Raw genomic sequence first — 18,635 nt, 5'->3', positions numbered from 1 at the left:
GTGTTTCATCTTTCTAGCTTAGTTGGTTACCGAATCGAACTAAGTTGGGTCATGAACATGGTTAAGTTGTTTACTAAATCTAACTAAGTTGGCTTTTGAACCTATAATTGTAGTTTTATTTATGTGTTCATCTTCTAGTTTAGTTGATTTTTCAAATGTAACTAAGTTGGCTTCTGAACACTCGGTTGTAAGTTGGTCACTGAATCTAACTAAGCTGGTCTATGGGTGACACTGACAATAAGGTTCCATCTGGGATAAACTACTTACCTTTGTTTTGCCTAACTTCTGTGATGAGAATCCCGGGAATATTCACAGGCACAAGATCAAAATTTGTTCCTGAGTAAATACTCTCAACAGCAACAAAAAAGCCAAATGCACCAAGAATCTTGGCCCTTTGAGACACTTTCTTCATTGAAGCTGTTCCAGGAGAATTTGGCCCTGAACCTACCTCTTATTTAGGATTTCTAGTCTTTGACAGTCTAGTGCATTGTACTTGGTTGCAGATGAACTCAACAACATCAGTAGCATAAATAAGGCCGGACGATTTATTTTTGTGTGTTGCGGCTGTAGCCAGATCATAGATCATAGAGTTGTCAACAAAACACAGGAACTTCAAGCGAATTGTTAGAGCACCAGTATCACCTACGACATAAATGGACATTCTTTGACAATAATAGTTACATACGAACATGAACGTAGTACTCCCTCCGGTTCAAAATAATTGCCTAAAAATGGAAGTATCTAGACATGGTTTAGTGTGTAGATATATCTATTTTTGGGCAATTATTTTGAAGTGGAGGGAGTGGTAGTTTTCTCACAATGAATTGAAATCTCACCCTTTTTCATTGCAAATGTGAGGTTAAGTTGGTTTTAAATCTGGTTTAAGTTCGCTTTTGAACACGGCTAAGTTTGGTTACTTAATCTAAGCAAGTTGGCTAGTCAAGATTTAAACTTAAGGTCATTCTTTGTGTCTCATCTTTTAGGATAGTTGGTTTTTAAATTTACTCAAGTTGGCTCCTGAGCACGCTAAGTTTGGTTACTTAATCCAACTAAGTTGGTTGTCAACATTTTAAATTGCGGTCATTCTTTGTATCTCATCTTTTAGTTTTAGGATAGTTAGTTTTTAAATTTAGCCAACTTGGCTTCTGAGCACGAGCACGGCTAATTTTGGTTACTTAAGCTATAACTAAGTTAGCAGTCAACATTTTAACTTGAGGTCATTCTTTGGATCTCATCTTCTGGGATAGTTGGTTTTTAAAATTAGTCAAGTTGGTTTCTGAGCACGGCTAAGTTTGGCTACTTAATCTAACTAAGTTGCCAGTCAACATTAAACTTGAGGCTATTCTTTGTGTCTCATCTTCCAGAATACTTGGCTTCTAAATTTAATCAAGTTGGCTTCTGAATACGGCTAAGTTTGCTTACTTAATCTACCTAAGTTGATTTGTCAACATTTTAGCTTGAGGTTTATTCTTTGTGTCCCATCTTTTAGGATAGTTGGCTTTTAAATTTAATCAAGTTGACTTCTGAAGGCGGCTAAATTTGCTTACTTAATCTACCTAAGTTGGATAGTCAACATTTTACATGAGGTTTATTCTTTATGTCTCGTTGTTCTAGGATAATTGGTTATTATTGTGTGTTCTGTTCTAGGGAAATCTTTGTTCTTGTTGATCTGGGGAAGTTGCAAGCTTCAGTCTTGATGGGTATCAGTACAATTTATGTAGGTGTTTCTTTTGAGTTGCCTTGTCAACATGTTTAAAGTTCTTATATGTGATAATGGTAAGTTTTACCGGGAAGCGGTGGATCCTGGGCGGCGTAGCTAGTACCATTTCCAGTGCGGTAGTGGAGTCCATGGTGGCGTAGCTAGTACCATTTCCTGTGCGGTAGTGGAGGAGGCCATGGCGCCTAGCGCGAGCATGTGGTGGTGCCCATAATGCCCAGTGTGAGCGCAAGCCCACCGAGGTTGCTGGCCAACGTAAGTTGATTATCCAATTTAATTAACTTACCCACTTCTCCCTTGTAAAGTCTATTTCTAGTAATGTCTAACCTTTCTAAACATTGATGCTAAGTTGCTTTCAAGGTAATATTAAAGTTGCCTTAACGTTGATGCTAAGTTGTTTTCGTGCAGGAGGAGATCATGTGTTGTTTTGTGATTGACTCGCAGTTTTCGGTTAAATCCGGATTCCATGGAGTTCTAAAGGAGGAAGAAGACCTGGAGTACTTCGTCTTGCACAAAAAAAGAAGCCCTGAAAGTAGTTTGTCTTGAGGAAATAAAGAAGAGCCGGAGTAGTTTGCCAAGATTTGCATCTCACGCTCTGTTTTGTGCTATTTTTTAACCTTACGTGTAGCCTCATTCTTTCTTGGTTGGGTGCTGATGTGGTGTTTACTTTGTGATCTACTCGCAGTTTTCGGTTAAATCCAGATTTCATGGAGTTCTAGAGGAGGAAGAAGACCTGGAGTAGTTCTTCTTGCATAAAGGAAGAAGCCCTAGAAGTAGTTTGTCTTGAAGAAAGAAAGAAGAGCTGGAGTAGTTTGCCAAATTTTGTATTTCACGCTTTGTTTTGTGCTGTTTTAACCTTACGTGTAGCCTCACTCTTTCTTGGTTGGGTGCTGAATCGGTCAAACCAGCACCTGGATGCTGGGATGGACAAACCAGCACCGGATGCTGGCTAGCCACGTCCAATATTTAAACTCAGGTGTTGGATTTATACATCCACTTCCCAACTAGTTGAGCTAAGCTCACTTCCCTAGCGATCTAGCTAGTCTCGAGTCCAGCTGTATCACTCGTTCTTCATGGCAGTGTACTTCTCAGTTGGAACCGGATTGGCCAATTCAGCGGGACACGGATGAAAGAAAATCCAAATTTTATTGACTTACAGATTTCAGCTTACAAATCCCAAATTCCAGCCACGGTACAAAAAGCAGAGGAAGTTTTTTACCCAACACCACAAATAAAACCAATCTTGAAGAATAGCAGCCACCGAATTCGGAGGCGCAATTCTGTGACCAGTCTGCGAACCTGGTTTGTACGCATGCGATCAGCATGGAATGCATCGTCGCATGTTTTCTGCACCCTCTTCTTCGCTCCCGACCAGCGCCAGCAGCAAGTCCCTGTAGCCGAAGGAGGTGTCGTCGACGACGTCGCGCGTGACGGTGGTCTTGAACCTCACCGTGTACTCCGCCTTGATCTGCCTCATGTCGATCTCCGCCCGCGACACGATCGCCCTGGTCAGCATGTCCTCGTACGTCCCCAGCCCCGCTATCGACTCCCTGATCACCTCCGCGAAGTGCTTCTCAGGCGACGTCAGGCACCAGACTGCGATCTTCAGCGTCTTGGCGAACTGGCTGCTGCAGTGGCTGTCGATGTCCTGAAAGAAGGTTCAAAGGGAATGATTTCTTGTTCATATTTCCATCATACTTGTCTTGTTCATGGATATTATCCTAATATCCATCTCACACTGTACCTGGACGAAGTCTGTCCCATGATGATCGTCTCTGTACCGCTGGAGCGTCGCCCCGAGCTGGGCCTTGCTCCGGGTGCTCACGATCCGTATCACCTCGTCCCGGTGCGGCTCCTTCTTCCTGATGGCCTCCGACAGCTGAGTCGCCTCCAGCTTCGCCACCTCCTGGTTGACGCGCACCCCGCCGTAGCGGTAGGAGCTCAAGAGGCTAACCAGCATCTGCGCCACAAAACAGCAAACAAAACGTAGCATAAGCTTCCAGTCTTTGTTTGCAAAGACGCGAGATTCCTGCATCCCGCCCGATCGAACAGAGCCTTACCTTCTTGAGAGGCTGCTCGAACGCGGAGGAGGACGCGAGGTCCTCCTCGACGGAGCAGGCGAAGAGGGAGCAGTAGGCGCGCCTGACGGCGACGAGGTGGTCGGGGGTGGAGGCGCAGGCGACCTCGACCAGCACGGAGACGAAGTCGCCGTCCATCCGCTTCAGCGCGCCGTGCACCAGGTTCGCGTCCCGCTCCGCCGGGTCCATCGTCCACAGGATGATCGCCTTCTGAGAAACCGAAGCAGAAACTTCAGTCAACCTCGGGACAGCACAGCAGCACGGCTGAACATCGGCTGAAACATATATGTGAGCACACGTACCCAGAAGTCGAGGGAGACCGGACAGTACTGGCGGGAGAGCCTCTGCCGGAAGGAGTTGAGCAGGGGCTCCCGGAAGAGGAAGGCGTAGGCGCGGCGTATCCCCGACCGCTGCGCCGCCGTCCGTTGAGCCAGGATCCGGACCAGGGCCTCCTTGTCCGCCCGCCATCCTGCGCCAAGAAGACCTCCATGTCAGACTGATCAGCTGCTGCAATGCGCGCGGCAACAAGAAACTGGAACCCCGGCGACCAGCCAAGCGGGAGCATTGCCTTGGAGCGCCTTCCTGATGCTCTCGGCGTCGTTGGCGGGCGACGGCACGGGGCTCGGTATGGTGATGGTGGACATGCTGATGATCGGAGAATGAGCAGCCCGTCGCAGCAACGGCTACACAGGATGCTATATATATATGGCGAGGATCACGACCAAATTACCGAGGGATCACATATATAGGTGAGTTGGTGACGCAGACACACTGAAGCAACTTGGGGCAGATGGTCTTAGAATCTGAACTTGTGGCGTAGTGCTTCAGTACACAGATCATAAAGCGTTCTCCTACACCGGTAAACTAGTGATGTTCTTCAGCACTTGTGGCAGATGGTCTTGGAAAAAAGAACATGCTTCAGTACACAGATCATAAAGCGTTCTCCTCCACCGGTAAACTAGTGTTGTTCTTCAGCGGCGGTATGGGCTTCTGTTTGTCACCACTTCTTAGATCTCAGCGATGGAACTTTCTTATGCCCTAAGCTATCATGTGAAACTTCCTTCAATAACTCGTTTGCAACACCGGAGAGAATCTATCCATGATCTGGCGTTTCTATTATTTTGCCACGCTTTACCAAAGTGCACAAAAGAAGCTATACCTTCTCCATTTCTTTTCCTTTCTTCCCATGTCTTACTAAAGCAGTGGCAACTGGCAACTGCACATCCAGTGGAGTTCTGGAGCGGACAATATTTATTAGGAAAACGCTCCAATTTGGCCGACTGATCAGAGGCTTCAGAGCGAAAGATTGATATCTTGATCGCGCGTTCACTCGCTCCTTCTAGGCTACCTTTCACACGCGCTGCAGCCCACCAACACCAAGTCTAGCCTTATGAAGTCAAGCATGAAAAGAAGTGGTTTGATTTGATTCTGTTAGGTTTTGAGGGTTTTTCGGAGCGGTTAGGTTTTGGCGACACATTGGCAATCGGCGATCCTAGTCCTTGTGAATCTGATCTGGTGATCTCGACTCTGATCGTGATCATCCCTGCTTTTCCCATCCGGCCTCTCTCGCATTCTTGTGCGGTTGTCTGTTCCCGGTTCGGATCTCATCTCGTCTCGGGGTGATCAAGGGGCAAACCTGATTTTGCTACCCACCCTTGGTCGTGGTTGGTGATCGACGGGGCGACTTCTTGATGGCGGATAAGGGATCTCTGGTGGCGATGACTGCGGCGGCCAAATCCGGCCTCGTTCGGGACGATCTGGCAGCGGCATCACGCGATCTGGACAAGGGCAAGAATTCGGCGGCGGGTTCATCGAGCAGCTCCGTCCCTAGCGGGGAAGCCGTGGCGCGTTTGAACCTTACACTGAAGGAAGCAGATCCCTTGATCCTCGATGATGAGGGTGATGCATATCTCCCATGCCCGGAATGTGCTCTGATCGGAAAGGTATTGTCACCAAACATTCTCCACGTGAATACCATTAAAGCAGTGGTTAGGCCTGCATGGGGAAACCCTAAAGGGTTGATGATTCGACCGATGGGACCTAATCTGTTCTTGGCGGAATTCGGATCCGAGGCGGACAAATCTCGAGTGGCCAAAGGAGGGCCATGGACTTTGAGCAGGCATGCAATTTTATTTAAGGATTTCGATGCCACAGTGGATCTAGAGGATGTTGTCTTCAACGAGTTCCCTGTCTGGGCTCGTATTATGAAGTTGGGCTATGCACTGATGAATTCTGAGCGTGCAGCTCCCATCGCGGCGCGGCTTGGTACGGTGGATCACATGGAAGTGGATGAGAACGGTATGGCTTGGGCTCCTATCTTCATGTAAGAGTTTCCATTGATGCTTCTGAACCTATCACTACTAGAAAAAGGGCAATCAGTGGCGCACCACTTTTACCCATCAGTGGCGCACTAGTGGTGCGCCACTGCTATCACGCCACTGCTAACTTTTAGTAGTGGCGCACTAGTGGTGCGCCATTGCTATTTGGCTTAGCAGTGGCGCACCAGGTAGTGCGCCACTACTAGCTTCATGGTGCGCCACTCCTAAACGTCTGAGGTGCGCCACTGGATAGAAAAAAGGTGCGCCACTACTAAAATTTGAAATTTCTAGATCTGGATCTGGATCGGGATCTGGATCTGGCACATTTTGTTTCGAATTTTTTTGGCTCGTTATTTTTTCTCGTTCTTGTTGCTAGAATTATTTGTGCAATGTTCATTCTCATTTTTCTTAGCCTAGCCGCCGGTGATGATGGATGAGGGACGTAGGAGAGGTGAAGAGAGGTGAGGATATGTAGGAGAGGATGAACAAGAGGACGAAGGCCAGGGGTAATGGAGGCTAGAGGGTCGCCGGAGGGTCGTCGGAGAGTAAGGTCAACGGAGGTCACCATAGTGGAGGAGCTCGCCGAAAAGTAAGATCACCGGAGCTCGACATAGTGGAGGAGGTCGCCGGAGTGAAAGGAGGAGAGGAGAGGAGGAGGTAGCCGGAGTGAAAATAGGAGAGGAGAGGAGGAGGTCGCCGGAGTGAAAGGAGGAGAGGAGAGGAGGAGAGGAGAGGAGGAGAGCAGGAGGAGGAGAGGAGAATGAAAGCAGGAGAATGTGTGGAGGAGGAGGGAGGAGGGAGGAGGGGGTTAAGTGGCCGGCTCCTCCCATTTTGAAATTCGTGGGCGGGAAGCTTAGCAGTGGCGCACCAAGGCATGGGTGCGCCACCGCTATTTTTTTTCTATTTTTTGCCCAAAATCTAAAATCTGAAAAAAGTCCTGTTTCTGTTTTGAATTTGACGAATCCATTTTTTCTCCAAACGGCCGGCCGTTGAATTCGAATAGGAAATTTCGCGTAGGTCGATTTTGATATAAAAAAGTTTTTCATCGGAGGTCGTATGCAACCAGAAAACCCGTTTTACCGAAAGATGACGCCATTTTGCATAATATATCAAAATTCATTTTTTTTCAATTTTCACTAAACCTAGATGACATATTACATGGGCATTTCAAAGGATTTAATTTTTTGAATTTTCTATCTATTTCTTTTATTTTTTCCAAACTCAAAAAGGCGATCCAAGGGGGGGGGGGGGGGGGAGTTTGACCACGGGTTTGACCCAGCCTTATACATAGCAATGGCGCACCGTGCAGAGGAGCGCCACAGCTATTTTTTGTAGCAGTGGCGCACCTCTACATGGTGCGCCATTACTATGTAAAGGGGAGGATGGACATGTTTGGGCATCACTTAGTAGTGGCGCACTGCCCTCCTGGTGCGCCACTAACACCCATCTTACGGCTAGGCCTTTTCCTAGTAGTGTATCATGAGGCGTGTGTCTGTGTTAGAAACTTCCTATGTTTTGCTTCTCCTGTGGGCGCTTGGGGCACTCTTCGTTGTTGTGTCCGAATCCATCTGAGAGGGATGCTGATGGGAAACTGCCATATAGTGGCGACAAATTGTGTGTTCCTGAAACGAGGAAGCAGGAGGGTTCAGCCTCCAATGATCAATCTCAGTCGAGCACATCCTCTAGGAATGGTACATGGATGGGGTCTGGTTCCCAGGCCTTGAAGCCGCCTAATGGGCGTAACAATCCAGTGGATGGAACAAGGAGGTCTCTTCACCTCTTAAAAAACCTCCTCGCCAACGCAAACCGACTGCTCCAAGGAAGACGGCTGCCTCGACAGCCGGGAAACTGGTGTTATCTCCTGGCAAGGATCGTGTGACTGGCCAGAAGAGGAAGCAAACGAAGAGAGTGTACCAACCAAGACTCATACCAGCTGGAGCGGTGGACGCTGTGGAGGGTGCGTTGGTTGTGTCTGGCGACCTGGTGACCACTGATCCAGAGGTTGTTTGGCCAGAGGTAGCGAAGAGAACTCAGATGACTCGAATAAGAAGCAGAGGAAGGATTATCCTAGATCGGCGGATCTGGCGGTGGCTGTTGACCAGCCCCGCCAGACGCAATGATTCTTCTGTGTTGGCTAGTGTCGACGTATAGGCCCTCCTTCCTCTTCTTGTCAGAAAAGAAGATGAAGGATAAGCGGGTCTGTAATTTCATGTGGAGTCTTGGATATACGGGCTGTATCACTGTCAGTTGTGAAGGTCTCAGTGGAGGTCTTGCACTTTTCTGGTTGCGAACTTATAATGTTTCTCTGAAGGGCCAAAATGCTCACTTCATAGATGTGGTGATTTCGTCGGATACTTGTGCTCCATGGCGCGTGTCGTTCTTCTATGGGGAGCCTTGTAGAGACAAGCGACATGAGTTCTGGAGTCTCATGAAAAGGTTGCGGAACCAATGGAATGGGCCGTGGATTGCTTGTGGGGATTTTAATGAAGTCTTATTTCAACATGAACATGCTGGTCCACGAGAGAGATCGCACACCCAGATGAATCAATTTAAAGAGTGCCTAGACGAATGTGGACTTATTGATATGGGATTCACGGGTCCTCTTTTCACATGGTCTAATAAACAGGAAGGTGAGGATCTGGTTCGGGTTCGACTAGACAGAGCTATCGCAAATGGTGACTTTTCGGTGGCATTCGATGATTGTGTGGTAGAAAACATCATTACCACCACATCTGATCATTTTGTTGTTCTGGTTCGACTCTAAAGGTCAGAGGAAAATACAAAGAAGAGACCCGTTCAATCGGGTTTTAAATTTGAGGTGGCTTGGCTTCGTGCGCCTGACTATCGGGAGACTTTGGAGAATTTCTAGAATGAGGCAAGGAATGGACCTGTTCTCTGCAGAGGACATGATCTAATCTCCATTCAGTGGCATCGTCTTTGCAGGAGTGGAGCCAGACTAGGTTTGGTTCTTTCCAAAAGGAGATTCGGAAGTTGGAGCGCCAACTCAAGGTGATTCGAGTTGCACCCTGGAGCCCTGACGTGCTGGCCACGGCAAAACGGGTCAAGCGGCGCCTATGTGAGCTATTCGAACGGGAGGAAGTCATGGCGCGCCAGCGTTCACGAGTGGAGTGGCTGAAGGAGGGTGACCGAAATACGGCGTTTTTCCATGCTCGTGCTTCTGCTCGACGCCGCGCAAACAAAATTCGAGCACTAATACGTGAGGATGGTTCACGGTGTGAGGTGCTCAAGGAGATCAAGGGAATGACAGAGAGCTTCTATGGTAATCTCTTTACCTCCAAACCCTGTGAGTCTGATGCTATCTTTGAGGCTATGCCATCCAAGGTTACGAGTGACATGAATGATGATCTTACCAAACCGTACCTTGATGCAGAGATCAAGGCAGCCTTATTCCAGATGGGAGCTACCAAGGCCCCGGGACCGGATGGGTTTCCCGCCCTATTTTACCAGACACACTGGGAGTTTCTGAAAGATGACATCTGCTCAGCTGTCCGGGTTTTTCTGATGTGAGAGGTGATCCCTGAGGGCTTCTGTGATTCGGTCATTGTTCTCATCCCTAAGGTAACGAACCCTGAAGACCTCAACAATTTCAGACCTATCAGTTTATGTAATGTACTGTACAAAATTGCATCAAAAGTCCTTACTAACAGACTCAAAGTGATCTTACTAGTGGTGATTTCGGAACACCAAAGCGCCTTTGTCCCGGGCAGGTTGATCACGGATAATTCTTTGATAGTATATGAATGCCTCCACACAATCCGCAAGCAGAAAGCGAAGAGACCCTTCTTTGCGCTCAAGATTGACATGATGAAGGCATATGACCGTGTGGAATGAGGCTACCTGCACGGTTCGTTGTGTAAGTTGTGTTTTGCTCCATGTTGGATTGCTGCAGTCGTGCGCTGTGTCACTAATGCTAGATATGCAGTCCGGGTGAATGGAGAACTCACTTCGCCAGTTGTTCCCTCTCGGGGGATTCGTCAAGGGTATCCCATCAGCCCCTACCTTTTCCTGCTCTGTACTGAGGGTTTGTCAAGTCTGCTGTTTCTCAAGGAGTCAATGGGGGTTCTACATGGAGTCCGTAACGGTCGTTCTGGCCCACCTATTTCCCATCTCCTCTTCGCAGGCGATAGCATCTTCATTGCATGGAGTGATTCGAGAAGTGTAGAGGCCCTAAAGGATATCCTTACTACCTATTGCCAAGGTTCGGGTCAGAAGGTTAACATGGAGGAATCCTCAAGTTTCTTTGGACTCCACTGCAATAATCAGGTTAAATCGGATGTGATGAAGACATTGGAAGTGTACAATGAAGCGCTCCAGGAAACCTATCTCGGTATGCCTACTGGAGTTGGTCGCTCACCATCTGGTTCTTTCAAGCCCATTTTGGACCGTGCCTGGAAACATATGAATGGTTGGTCTGATCGCCCTATGTCTAGGGCGGCTAAGGAAACTTTGCTCAAAGCGGTGATTCAAGCGATACCTACACACATTATGAGTTGTTTCCGGTGATCAGTTGAGAAAGGCCATGGCTGATTATTAGTGGGGTTTTGAGGACGGAAGGAAGAAAATGCGCTGGCGCAGCTGGGAATGGTTGTCAACTCCAAAGGTTCTAGGAGGTTTAGGATTCCGAGACCTAGTGTTGTTCAATCAAGCAATGTTGGGCCGTCAGTGCTGGAGATTACTCACGGATCCATCCTCGGTGTGTGTCAGAGTGCTGAAGGGTCGTTACTTTCCAAATTGCGATTTTTGGGACGCCCCTCAACCTCGATCCTCTTCCTTTACATGGAGGAGCATCTGTTTCGGTATGCGGCTGGTGAGGGTTGGTGTTCATTGGAGTGTCGGTGACGGTAATAAGATCATGTTGCTGACTGATAGATGGATTCCAAATGTAAATCCTGAGGCTCTACGTCTTATGACGCCGATCCCGGACATCACCACTGTATCCTTTCTTCTCAATGAGGATGGCAGCGGATGGGATGCTGCCAATCCCCGCACCATTTTTGAGGAAGATGTAGCCAACCAGGTCCTTCAGATTCCTATCAGTAAGCGTGTTGGGTCAGATTTCATCTCTTGGCCTTTCACTAAGTTTGGCGATTACACTGTCCGCTCGGCCTACCATCTTGCGAGAACTGAGAAGTTTTACATCGAGCGCAGAAAGAAGGGTGGTGGTGTTGTGGGTATACTTCATGGGTGTACCATCGACAGTGCCTGGATCCGGCAAGCCCGGGTGGCCCATAGATGGTGACGTGACGTGTGGCCCGTCGGGCGGCCCAGTTGCTGTTGATCCTAAGGGATGAAGTCCAGCCCAGGATAGGGGAGCCGGATCCCAACCGACCATCAGAGGAAGTCGGATCCGTGAAGGCCCATGTGTGACTCGGATCCATGGAGGCCCAGGAGTAACCCGGATCCATGGAGGCCCATGTGGAACCCGGATCCAGTACGACGTAGGGAGGAAGGCAGATCCTTGACGTACACGGCAAGACATTGTACCGTAGTTAGGCGACCTGTAATCCGGCTAGGACTCTCCATGTAAACCCTAGATCCGTGCGCCTTTATAAGCCGGATCCTGGGAGCCCTAAAGGCACGTTCACGTTCACGTTCACGTGCACGTTGAGAACAACCACAACTCATTGTAACAACGCGAAAGCGCCCAGATAATTTCAGACAAGCAGCAGTAGGCCCTGTCATCGTGCAGGTGTTCCGAAGCTGGGTAACTCGCGTACCACCGTCCCGTGTGCACTCCGCCCTATGGCCCCTACTTCTTCTTCCCCTCGTGAGGATCCCTCCTCCGGGGTACCGTCGATTAGGCAACGACAGTTGGCGCCCACCGTGGGGCCTGCGGCGTCTGGAGGCCGGAACCGGGAGGGTTCCGCCATGGGAAGCTACGACGACACCATCGCTGTGGGGCGCGTCCTTTACGCCGGAAACCTTCCGATCGTCCCTCCGGACGAGTGCTGGATTCCGGCCAAGACAAACCCCGTCAAGCTCTCCATCGTCCCAGTCGGCGGCATACACATCTTCATCGGCGAAACCGTTGATTTCGACGGAAACGCACTGGTAAGTAATGTAGCTACGACCGCCGCCGAGCAGGACGCAGCTGCAAAGATCCGATCCGAGTCGCTGGAGCTTTCCACGGAAGAATCCGCCTTAGACCTGGAAATTTCAAATTCTGGTTTTGGTAGCCGGATCCGCGCCTACGTTTTTGGTAGTCGGATCCGCACCTATGTTTTTGGTTGCCGGATCCGCGCCTACGTTTTTGGTAGTCGGATCCGCACCTATGTTTTTGGTTGTCGGATCCGCGCCTACGTTTTTGGTAATCGGATCCGCACCTATGTTTTTGGTTGCCGGATCCGCGCCTACGTTTTTGGTAGTCGGATCCGCACCTATGTTTTTGGTTGCCGGATCCGCGCCTACGTTTTTGGTAGTCGGATCCGCACCTATGTTTTTGGTTGCCGGATCCGCGCCTACGTTTTTGGTACTTGGATCCGCACCTATGTTTTTGGTTGCCGGATCCGTGCCTACGTTTTTGGTACTCGGATCCGCACCTATGTTTTTGGTTGCCGGATCCGCGCCTACGTTTTTGGTAGTCGGATCCGCAACTAAATTTTGGTAGGTGGATCCGCACCTAAATTTTTGGAAGTCGGATCCACACCTAAATTTTGGTAGGTGGATCCGCACCTACATGACCACTGCGACAATCAATCTCGCACCGGCTCGACGGAACGCTGAAGAAAAACCGCCACGACCGACTTTGACTCCGCTCCAAACAGCTAAGTCCCTATTTATATTTAATATTTTAAAATTTTATGATCATGAGATTAAGATTGGTTCACTCATATCCTGAGTCTTTTACCGCTTTCACTGTTGGTCATATCTTTTCCACGATTTGCCTCGCGCTCGTGAAAATTTTTGTACTGTTTTTGCCGCTTAAGGCTCCAGTACGCTGCAAAAATTCCGCTTTCGGGCGTTAGCTTAAGTTTTCTGGCCTACACGTTTTCTATTGTTTTATGTGTGGATTCCTTAGTAGTGACATCTCGGTACTTAAAGCCGGCCTCTGTTTCTGAGGTTCTTGATTGTTTCGCTATTAAGCGCTATCGCCTCAGCAGATGTTCTGTGTTTAAAGTTTGCCGTCTCACGAAAAGTCAAGCATATAAACCAGAAGAACGGATAAACCAGCACTTGCTTAAAACATATAAATTACATTAACTGTTCAAGATAGTCGAGTTGTTTCCGCCTTGACAGTTTTATGTTCAACTGCTGCATAGTTTCAGCTTTAAAACATTTGTTCAAAGGCCGTTTTTGTTCCGCCTTACATTTGTTCGTTGAACATGATCAAAGAAACAATTTAATACAAATATGTTTTTATGTTTATGTATCAGGTACATGACACTTGGACATACAACAGTCCTCGATTTAAGGTGTTTTCAAGCAGATCTAGCATCGCGCGAAGCCCCAGGAGAAGCTAGCCGGATCCAATGTGAGAAGGTTAGGCGGATCCATGGCGTGCACAGCTGGAGAAGCAGCTTGAGTCTTGATTCCGCTATGCTTAGCCGGAACCAACCCTCGGGGGCTGCGGTTTGATCTTAGGTGAAAAGTGTGTTTCCTTTCGGTATCAGTGCTGGAAATTTTCGCCTAGATGCTTGGGATTTACGCTATTCCTAAGTCACATATAAAGATAAAGCTACTCTAAGAGCACCAAGCCGGATTTTCAAGAAAATTCACCTTGGCGCTCGGGGGCTACATCGATGAAGTTCTCTGAGCAACAAGCCGGAAAATTTCCACCTTGACGCTTGGGGGCTAAGTTTCTGAGCATCGAGTCTCCTTGGAGCAAGCCAACTCAACGCTCGGGGGCTAACTAGCCGGATCCGCACCTATATATTTGGTAGCCGGATCCGCACCTATATATTTGGTAGCCGGATCTGCAACTAATTTTTGGTAGCCGGATCCGCACCTAATTTTTGGTAGTCGGATCCGCACCTCAACTTACCGCTCAAATCACGTGAAAATGGCGCCAAGATAGGTGGAACCGTTTGAATCTTTTAAGGTTCCGGGTAACGGCGTGAAGATAAGCAAATTCTTGTCCGCAAGCAGGGGAGTAACCCGGAGACATCTTCTGTACTGTCGATGGATGAAGTCCCGCAGGATGAGGGTTTTTTTTCCGACTGAAAGTTGGGAAAGAAGAAAATGTGAAGTTAGAGCTCTTCAAGTTTCTCCGCGTTACCAATATTGCCGGAAACCATAAGGTATTAGCAAGGCGGAAATGAGAGGAGAAACTCGGAGAACTCTGGGGGCTACTGTTGTGGGTATACTTCATGGGTGTACCATCGACAGTGCCTGGATCCGGCAAGCCCGGGTGGCCCATAGATGGTGACGTGGCGTGTGGCCCGTCGGGCGGCCCGATTCTTTGTTGATCCTAAGGGATGAAGTCCAGCCCAGGATAGGGGAGCCGGATCCCAACCGACCATCGGAGGAAGTCGGATCCGTGAATGCCCATGTGTGACTCGGATCCATGGAGGCCCAGGAGTAACCCGGATCCATGGAGGCCCATGTGGAACCCGGATCCAGTACGACGTAGGGAGGAAGGCAGATCCTTGACGTACACGGCAAGACATTGTACCGTAGTTAGGCGACCTGTAATCCGGCTAGGACTCTCCATGTAAACCCTAGATCCGTGCGCCTTTGTAAGCCGGATCCTGGGAGCCCTAAAGGCACGTTCACGTTCACGTTCACGTGCACGTTGAGAACAACCACAACTCATTGTAACAACGCGAAAGCGCCCAGATAATTCCAGACAAGCAGCAGTAGGCCCTGTCATCGTGCAGGTGTTCCGAAGCTGGGTAACTCGCGTACCACCGTCCCGTGTGCACTCCGCCCTATGGCCCCTACTTCTTCTTCCCCTCGTGAGGATCCCTCCTCCGGGGTACCGTCGATTAGGCAACGACAGGTGGTGTACAATCTAATAAGCAGGACGAAAGCCTGCTTTGGAAGAAACTTTGGGCGATCAAAGCTCCTGGAAAGATGAAGATTACTTTCTGGAGATTTGCCCATGATTGTCTACCTTCTGGAGTGCAGCTCACACGACGACATATCCCGGCGTCGCCCCTATGTGTGTATTGCAACGGGGAGGAGACAGCTGATCACACTTTCTTGTTCTGTCAGTTTGCCAAAGAGGTCTGGCGGGAGATCAAAGAAGCGTATGGCTTCAATCTCAGGCGCAAGGTTTTCACAGACTCAAAGACTTGGGTTTTTGATTTCCTGGCAAGATCAACTTAACGTGAACGAATGGTGGTGGTGGTGGTGATTTGGCATTTGTGGCTGGCTCGGAATGGTACAAAAAATGGAGAACCAATGAGACACCCACATAGTATTGCCGAACGATGTAAAGCATATGTCGAGATGATCGAGCCGCGTATCTTCAAACCAGATTCCTCTAGTAGACGTGAGACCTGCCAAAATGGAGAACCAATGAGACACCCACATAGTATTGCCGAACGATGTAAAGCATATGTCGAGATGATCGAGCCGCATATCTTCAAACCAGATTCCTCTAGTAGACGTGAGACCTGCCAGTCAGTGCCCCGTTGGTCTCCGCCGCTAGAAGGTACGGTTCATATTAATGTTGATGCAACTCTATTCTCTTCCTCTCGTCGGATGGGAATTGGCGTCATGATCCAGAACCACAAAGGAGAATGTTCAGTTGCTTGCAGCGAACTCGTCCAAGAGGCTACGGCGCCTGAAGTCGCTGAAGCGTTAGCTCTCCGCCGCGCTCTGTCCCTTGCCGGAGAAGAAGGTTTCGACAAGCTGATGATCGAGTCTGATTGCCTGTCTTTGGTTTAACGAGTCAAGTCCTCAGAGATTGACCGTATACATGTTGGGGTGGTGGTTCAAGACATCAAGGCACTTGCCTCAGGCTTTTCCTCGGTCTCCTTTAATCATGTTTACCATCATTGTAATGTTGCGGCTCATACCTTAGCTCGCTCCGCGGAGCATTTTATTTCTGTCATTTTTAGAAACACTATCCCGGATTGTATCCGACATACATTTTGTAATGTTTTGTCATGATCAATAAAGAGTCGTATTCTCTAAAAAAAACACCAAGTCTAGCTACATTGAAGCCCACCATCGCCCAAGAGCGAAAATACGCATGCACATTTTTCTTACAAAATGATATGCGCATGCACGACGCTAACTGCAGCGCTCTACCTGCTAGCATGTGCATGTAATCTACGATGGCTCCTACAACAATGCTACACTTACGGAATTAGTTTACGGAGTAATCTTACGGGCAGGACGTGGAAACGTGTGATCGGAGAAAACAAGCACGGCAGTTCCAGCCTAATCTTCCCGATCCAATCTGCTGCTCACACGTCAGTCCGTAACAAGAATTCCGTAGGAATCCATCCGTAGAAGTAGCATTATTGTGGCTCCTAGGTGCTAGCTAATTGACTGCCATGCACACATGCATGATTAGATGATGGTAGGTCACTCAACTCGCAACTTGCATGGCCAGTCATCACTCCATCGTCTACGCATGTTGACTACCACCATATACAATTTTTCCTTGTGTTTTGCTTGATGTTGTATACGTTAGTAATTTTTGTAACAAAGTCGTACAAGTTTTATAGCCGAAGCACATGCGAGATGTTGTAATATTCATCTGGATGTTTGCCATAAGTTTGTAATTTTTCTTGTAATTATCTATATTTTTTTATTGACAGAGATGGTGATTTTTGTTGTAACTAAATTTGTATATTTTTGTAATTGCTTGACCAAATTTTCATACCCACAAACACATGTTTTCTTGTTGTAACAGTTGTATATTTTTGTTATAATTGCTGTCGATTTTTGTTGCGAACCAACCTGTAGCAAACTATTTTATTTGTGCAAGCTCCAAGTTGTGTTTTCATAATCATTTTTGTTGCAAATGTTTTTTTTTTGAAATAGTTGGTGATTTTTGTTGTAAACGAATCTACTATGAAAAAAGTTGTTTCTTAACCATATTTTTATTAGCACAAATAATATATTTTGTTGTAATTATATGTTAATTTTGTTGAATCCACTGGTGATTTTTTGTTTTAAATTAAGGTGTAGCAAAAAATATTGTTGTTTAACCTCTATTTGTAACTTTGCATTTTTTTCAAAATATTATGACCATTTGTTCTAATAGTATGAATTTTTTGTACGCAGGGTGAAGACTTTTTTTTTTGTATTACTCTCTACTTTAGGCTATATCACCAAGGTGGCATATTTGATGTAAATAGTGGGAATGTCAGAGGTACAAGGGTATACCTCTTCAATTTAAGTGGAGAGGCTCTGGACCACGAGTTGATTTCAAGAAAAAATAGGGTGGGAATGCTAAATTGGCACAGCTTTTTCTGGACGCTCGATCAGGATCCAACAGCGTGGAGAGCAACCAATTTTCTGGATCAAATCTGCCAACCGACGGCTAGCGCTACCCTATTTATTAAGCAAAAAGATCACACCAGATACAAGTTGAGGACTCACGCATTGGATCTAGCTAGTTAACCTGGGGTATCTTAAGGAAATGCAGTAACCAATTACCAGTGGCGGAGCTTCACCAAGAATCAGGGGGCGAAAGATAAAATGTCAATGTTTGGAGGGGCGAAATGCTAAATTTTCTGCATCTAAACACTCCCTAAAAAAATCTTCAAAACTTTGCAAAAAGTTGGGGGGGGGGGGGGGGGGGCCTGACTTGATCGACGTGGCATGATTTTTTTTGTTGGTGCATGGATTAGGTGTAGTTGGTATCCTTGTGATATTAATTAATACATTTCACTTATATAGACAAAAAATTATGATCTTTCGACGTGAAGAGCCTATGGTTGGGGGCTGATTCTGGTCATCTGATGGATGGAGTTTTGGTACAATCACTCCATCGACTTTTGAACGAGTTGTCGGTTATTTTCCACATTTGTAACCCCAAACTAGTTTTACCAGCGAACTGCAAGAACATATTATATAGTCCTAGGCCAACCCGGTAATTTAAAACCTGATTTCTTTTTGTAAAATCCATGATACGTTTCAAAGAAAATATGATGACACAAACAGATTTTGTACGTGCGGATTACATCACGAAAGAAAGATCTTATTTCGAGCACACGGGTATAGAAAACAATGGACAAACATAGGTATGAGTGTGTCCAGCTCAACTTAGGTCGGTATTCGTGTTAAAAAAAACTTGGGTCAATATTAGGCTGAGTAGCACCATCGACGATGAATTTATCTTTTTTGTTTCTCAAGCTCCATATCGAGCTTATTTCTCAGAATTTTATGGAATAATAGATAAATATATATTATAATTTGTATTTTATTTTTCATATTCTTTAGCTTGTTAAATTTTAGCTTCATCACACCATCAATTTAGACATTTTGACGATGGGCTTCGTGGTCTTGTGAGTGACTCAAAATCACACCCATGGGCCACCAAAGCCCACAAACTGTAACTAGAGATACATTTCCTTGTCTCAATTGCCCTAAAAAAAAAAA

General features: G+C 47.2%; 1 protein-coding gene across 1 annotated transcript; it reads right to left on the bottom strand.

Annotated features, from left to right (window-relative positions):
• Positions 1-2,861: 2,861 nt before the first annotated feature.
• Positions 2,862-4,478, bottom strand: LOC127329867 (annexin D3-like). The gene is made up of 5 exons (XM_051356283.2): positions 4,364-4,478; positions 4,098-4,264; positions 3,778-4,005; positions 3,462-3,677; positions 2,862-3,365 (listed from the first exon to the last, which is right to left on the bottom strand). The coding sequence occupies exons 1-5, from the start codon at positions 4,437-4,439 to the stop codon at positions 3,036-3,038; spliced, it is 1,017 nt and encodes a 338-aa protein (XP_051212243.1). The 5' UTR covers positions 4,440-4,478; the 3' UTR covers positions 2,862-3,035.
• Between the last annotated feature and the right edge of the window lie 14,157 nt (positions 4,479-18,635).

Source organism: Lolium perenne, chromosome 2 (assembly GCF_019359855.2).
Source record: "Lolium perenne isolate Kyuss_39 chromosome 2, Kyuss_2.0, whole genome shotgun sequence".
Classification (NCBI taxonomy): Eukaryota; Viridiplantae; Streptophyta; class Magnoliopsida; order Poales; family Poaceae; genus Lolium; species Lolium perenne.
This window is presented reverse-complemented; position numbering and strand designations above follow the sequence as displayed.